The following is a 6,000-nucleotide window of genomic DNA, read 5'->3' on the forward strand; positions in this document are numbered from 1 at the left end:
ATCTCAGGGTCCTGGGATAGAGCCCTGAGTCAGGCTCTCTGCTCAGCAAGGAGCCTGCTTCCCTCTCTCTCTCTCTGACTGCTTCTCTGCCTACTTGGGGATCTCTGTCTGTCAAATAAACAAAATCTTAAAAAAAGGTATATTTTAAATAAGCAAATAAATAAATAAACAAAATGTTTGCTGAATGCACATATAACTAATGCCCATTACATATTCCTTTCACCTTATTGCCATTTTTCCTTCAAAATGTCCCTGTAAAGTAAAAACAAGACTCCTGTGTCTCCCTGACTCCGCCATGGTACTTGACACCAGATGTATGGCGTTTCCGCACACAAGCAATTATTAAGCACCACCTGCGTATCCTACAACTTAATTCTAACATTACCTACATGAAGATAGCATCAAATGCCACAGGTTAGGGGCTCAGTCACATGGGACTGCCTCCCCCCACCACTTCAGACGTCAATCCCAAATCCACGTTACTCCCTGTGCTTGGGACCAACAGGCTATAAATTGGAGGGTCCCAACCCCCTCCTGGGATTCAATTAATTTTCTAGAGCAGCTCCACAGAACTCAGAAAAGGTTTACTTACTGGATTACCAATTTATCACAAAGGCTTTATACTAAAGGATATGTAGAGCCAGATGAAGAAATACATAGAGTGAGGTCTAGAAGAGTCCTGAGCACAGGAGAGTCTGTCCCTGTGGAGTATGGGGTATGCCTCTTCCTCGTGGGTGAATTCTTGTTCACCAGCTCAAAAGCTCTCCAAACCCTGACCTTTTGGAGTTTTATGGAGGCTTCAATACATAGGCACAATTGATTAAACACTGGCCCCAGGTAGGTTGGTTCCCCAGGCAACCAGCCACCAAGGTTAGTTGCTTTACAAATGAATCTCATTAACATAAACTCAGGTGTGGTTAAAAGGGTTTTTTTTTTCATAAATAGTAAAAGACACCTTTACTGCTTTATCACTTAAGAAGTTCCAAAGGTGGGGCACCTGGGTAGCTCAGTCAGTTAAGTGGTCTGTCTTACGCTCAGGTCGTGATCCAGCTTTAAAAAGCAAGACTTTGAAATGCAAGCTTGCGCAACTGGTGTAGGACAATGTGAGCATCCCTGGCCAAAAACATGAGGACGCAGCCTATAAGACTTGCAATGACCAGCCTCCAGGAATCTGGTCTGATAAAACTGGCAGAGGCAGGGGAGAGAGCATGCTCTCACTTTCTTTATTTAGTTACTGCAAATTCATACCATCCCTTCCTTCTGACAGAAGAGGGAGAGCATCCCTCCTCCCCACCAAGGTGAAAGCTTCCCTCTTCCAGATATTCACTATCAGTAAATTCTTAGGAGCGCTTGGGTGGCTCAGTTAAGCATCTGCCTTCAGCTCAGGTCATTCCAGGGTCCTGGGATAGAGCTCTGCATTGCCCTGCATGGGGCTCCCTGCTCAGCAGGGAGCCTGCTTCTCTCTACCCCTCCCCCTAGCTCATTTGCGCACACAGGCTCTCACTCTCAAATAAAATCTTTTAAAAAACACACACCAAAAGAAAGAAAGAAAGAAAATTCCAAAGGTTTTTGGAGCTCAGTGTCAGAGCTCAATACCACTGTCCTCAGAAAGTTTGGTGGAAAAAGCCTTGGTGAAGCTAAGCAGATGTGACTACTCTGTAATTCTGGGCAAACTACTTAACCCCTTGGAGACTCAGCTTTCACATCTTAAAAAAATGAGCTGCATGAGAGAACGCATAGAACATGCTGTAGGATTACACTGGATTTAATAAAGGAAACATGTGGAAGCTGTAGGACTTTGATACTTCTTAAAGCCATATGCTAAGTGAGAGACCAAACTGGCATAAAGATCCTGGTTCCAACACCCTACCGCAGCCTTCCCTTTCCTATACCCTCATGTCCTCAGGAATCTGAGCCACCTAAGATCCGATGCCCAAATAACTATAAACAATAGAGACTCCAAGCCGGGCACACATCCTGAAGGAAAGAGGCCAGGCACTTAAGGCTGAAGGCAGACCCCAAGCCTCCACCAAAGTCTGACCACTGGCTACTCTGTAGAGCACTGAGGAGTCTTCAGCAGGAGAACCTCCCTAGACAAAACAAGAAAGGTACCTCCATAGGGCACACACATTCACCAGCAGGGTGCAATTCTGACTTACATGTTGACTACTATCCAAACAGGGTGGTCGACTGGTTAGTTGAATCACAGGTTTCCGAAAAGGAGACAGGAAACACTCCTGGCTCTGAGTCCCACTGCTGGATTTCCGTTTCTTGGGAGTCTAGAAGAGTATTGGGGAAGGTGAGTCAAGTCTGGAAGACCACAGAGTTCACCACAATGGCAGCTAACATTTAAAATGCTTATTATATTAAAATGCTTATTAACATTAAAATGCTGAGCCTAGATGGCTCAGTGGGTTAAGCCTCTGCCTTTGGCTCAGGTCATGACCTCAGGGTCCTGGAATGGAGCCCCATGTCAGGCTCTCTGCTCAGCAGGGAGCCTGCTTCCCCCCCCCCTTCTGCCTGCCTCTCTGCCTGTTTGTGATCTCTCTCTCTGTCAAATAAATAAATTAAAAAATCTTTAAAAAAAATAAATAAAAATAAAATGCTTATTAAATGCCGGGCACTGTGGTAAACTCTTCACATATATTATTGTGCATCATCTTCACAGAAGTCCTATGATAAACGTTTATTATTATACTTATTTAGCAGGTGAGAAAACTGGAAGCTAATGAGGTTACAGACCTTGTCTGATCTGAAGAGGGGCACTGGATGAGGGGAATAAAGTGAGCCACACCATGGCAGGGAGGTCACTAGCACTGAAACCATTTTCAGGAGCAAAGAGCACCATTTAAACCCAGCTGCACCAAGTGCTGCCCCAAGGTCAAGTCTGAGATCCTTGTAAGTAGCAAGAGGCAGCCTTGTCCCTCACAGGAAAAGGAACCCCCTATATACCAGCAGCATTGCAACTACAGAGCAAGACCCCACGGAACCACAGGCAAGCTTGTAGCAGCTTGCCAAGGTATTTGAAGTGTCAGTGATCCTACAAGGAACACCTGAAACACCAGCCCCTTCACCTCTCATATACAGGCCCTGCCCAAAATTGCCTTCCAGACCTTCTTTAGTGAATCCCTTCCTCCAAAGTTCCAGTGCCCAAGCCCTTACTTCTTGAACTGCTCTCCTTTAAGTATATGCTTTATTATCCTATTGATTTTTGTATACATAGGTCCTACCCAGTCAGCCCCAGAAAGCCTCAAAAGCAGTGAACAGAGCACAGGATGCAATCCAAAGTCAAACATACTGCACTTGAGTATGAGCAGGGACTAGAAGAGCATCCCTCCTCTAATTTAGGCCCAAGTGAGCTCGGGGCCCTAAGGCAGGCCCTACATACTCTACTGTTTTGCCATACTGGGCAAAGGACAAAGAGCAAAAGAACAGGCAGCTAGTTGCTATTGGGGAGCCATTTTTTTCCCCAAGGGAGCCAAAAGGCCAGACCCAATCTGCTCTTTTGCTTTGTAATATGCTTCTCTACCAGGAGAATTAAGGCTATATTAACTTCTAGTAGGCACCTTGAGAACAAAGTTTTTGTTTTTGTTTTTATCTTGTTCAGTGCCTGACACATAGTAAGCACTAAGTAAAAGTTTACTGAAAGAGTTTTCTGGAAGTGACCAGGTTCATTCCATATAACCCCAGAAACCAAGTCCAAGACTCCCTTCTGCCCAAACAGTCCTCCACCCTACCTGTCCTGTCCCCTGGAGGGCAGGGTACTCACCACTGTCCCAGGCTGCCAGTCTTCATCATCACCAGATCTACCTTCCGGTTTTCTCTTGGCCAGCTGGCTAGGAGCTAAGCTCTTCCTCTGTAAGGGGAAAATGGAAACAGCACTTCCAGAGACCCCACGGCCTGAACCCAGAGGCCGAGACACAGGGCTACCCAGTCTCCCTTAGGCCCATACTTACCATCCTGGGCTCAGGAGCATAAAACATCAAGTATCCATCAGCCAAAGATCAAAGGCACCCAGCAGTTGAGAACGCAGAACGACTGTTGCTGTCTTATTGAAAGCATGGGCTAATTAAAGAGGGAGGATGGATGGAGGGAATCCAGCTAGAGGCTGGAGTTTGGGCCCAAACTCTGAGAGTGTTGGTCGCCAGTTAGTCGAGGCCGAAGAGCAGACCAAAGAGGAAGTAGCCAAGCAAAGGTGAGTAAAGCACTGGGATGGGGGAGGGGGCGGAGGAGAGGAAGATGGGAGTACCAGACTGGGCAGAGTGGAGTCGGGATAATGGTCCCAGGTGGACGTGAAGGCAAGGGGTAGTTGCGGCTGGGGGGTGGGGAAGAAATCACAGGCCAGGAGAGAGGGGCCGGGGTGAAAATCCCAGTCGTGGGGAGGGGAGACGCCCAATCCGAAGGGGTTTTTCCCGGGTCTGGAGCGCGGAAGCCAGGCCCAGACTCGGGGAGTTCGAGCAGGGGTCCAGGCAGGACAAGTAAAAGACCCGGGCTTGGGAGAAGAATACCAGGAAGAGCTGGAAAGAACACCAAGAGTGAATCCCAGCCCTGGCACTCCAGCTTCAGCCTTCCTCTTCCCAAAACGCGCGTTAACAGCCGCCAGGAGTCTCCGGACCCGCCAGGCCCAGTGAATCGAACCTCCCGCGGTGCTGCCGCCCGCACCGCCCATTGGCTGCGTTCGATGCGTTCGGCGCTCGCGACCCCAGGAAGGGGGCGGGCCTAGTGCTCCAGTCACTGCGGAGCGGGGGCGCCGAAGTAGCGGCTAAACGGACCAGCTAGGAGGTGGGACTTAGGAAGATGGGCGGGGCCAACAGTGATGGAGCGGTTGGGCGAGGTGGGCGGGGCAAGCCGGGCAGACGGGCTCTTGAAGTGACATTTGCATCCGACTGGGCTGTGGAGGAGTTGCCGCCAGTCTGCGGAAGGCTTTGGATTATGAAACACCGCACGTGTCTGCACTTCCCCTGTGCTGGGGCTGGAACTGTGATGCAGAGTCGGAGTCAGATCTCACCCACCCCGAGGGTGGCAGGAGTCTTTGGCCCCGACTACCTACCACCAGGACTGCTCTGGCAGTGACAGCGCCCTCAGGAGACGTGATTCTTTGATCCGGCATTTCTTGAAGAAAGCTGCGTTTCTTAAGCAAAATCATGTTGGTGGAAGTGTGATTCTGGGAATGGAGACTTAATGACTCAATCTCTCAACACTTCGCTTTCTTCATATCTAAAATGTACATTCTAGGGACGCCTGGGTGGTGCAGTTAAGCCTCTGACTCCGATGGTGATCTCAGCCTCTGTACTCAGCATGGAGTTTACTTAAGACTCTCTCCCTCTGTCCCTCACCCCCTCCCTCCTTCTCTCTCTCTCTCTCTCTCTCTCTCTCTTTCTTCCTTTCTAAAATAAATAGGGGCGCCTGGGTAGCTCAGTTGGTTGAGTGTCTACCTTCAGCTCCCGTCTTGATCCCGGGGTCGTGGGAATGAGGCTCACATCGGGTCCGGGCGGGGGAGCCTGTTTCTCCCTCTCCCTCAGCTGGCCTGCCTGCCTGCTGTTCCCTTTATTTATGCTCTCTTTCTCTCTCTCACGATCTCTTTCTGTGTCAAATAAATAAGCAAAATCTTTAAAAAGTAAAAATAAAATATAAAGTACTCAGGACAGCGCCAGGCACAACCTAGGTGCTTACTAATAGTGTCTACAAAACACTACCAAGCGCTTCCAAGCTTCTGAGATATAATTTATTTAGTACTCACAACTACAAGGTACGTTTATTCTTGTCCCCATTTTATAGATGAAGAAACAGGCTCAGAGAAACCAGTAACGTGTCTAGTCACACCTATTGTATGGCTCCAGGGTCACTCTTCTTAACCACCTTGCTAATGAGGGTCAGATCCAGATTTGGTGGGGCCTGAACCTTTTGTTAAGTACTTGTTGGAACCCTCTAAAATTAAGTGCACATAGGAGCTCCTGGGTGGCTCAGAGGGTTAAGGCCTCTGCCTTCGGCTTGGGTCAT

The 6,000-nt window shown here is 48.6% G+C and overlaps 1 protein-coding gene across 3 annotated transcripts in view; it reads right to left on the bottom strand.

Moving 5' to 3' along the window:
- Window positions 1–4,675, bottom strand: part of RAD54L (RAD54 like) — a 29,594-nt gene extending 24,919 nt beyond the window's left edge. For 2 of the 3 annotated variants that reach the window (XR_004276457.1, XM_032303373.1), the window contains exons 1-3: window positions 3,957–4,675; window positions 3,770–3,856; window positions 2,160–2,279 (exon numbers count right to left, since the gene is read on the bottom strand). Coding sequence is in view for 2 of the 3 variants with exons in the window: in XM_032303373.1 (XP_032159264.1) it covers window positions 2,160–2,279; window positions 3,770–3,856; window positions 3,957–3,983 (234 nt within the window). In the remaining variant the exon portion in view is untranslated. The remainder of the gene's footprint in view (window positions 1–2,159; window positions 2,280–3,769; window positions 3,857–3,956) is intronic. The other variant, XM_032303372.1, reaches the window with a different exon arrangement.
- Between the last annotated feature and the right edge of the window lie 1,325 nt (window positions 4,676–6,000).

This window comes from Mustela erminea, chromosome 10, assembly GCF_009829155.1.
Source record: "Mustela erminea isolate mMusErm1 chromosome 10, mMusErm1.Pri, whole genome shotgun sequence".
Lineage (NCBI taxonomy): Eukaryota > Metazoa > Chordata > Mammalia > Carnivora > Mustelidae > Mustela > Mustela erminea.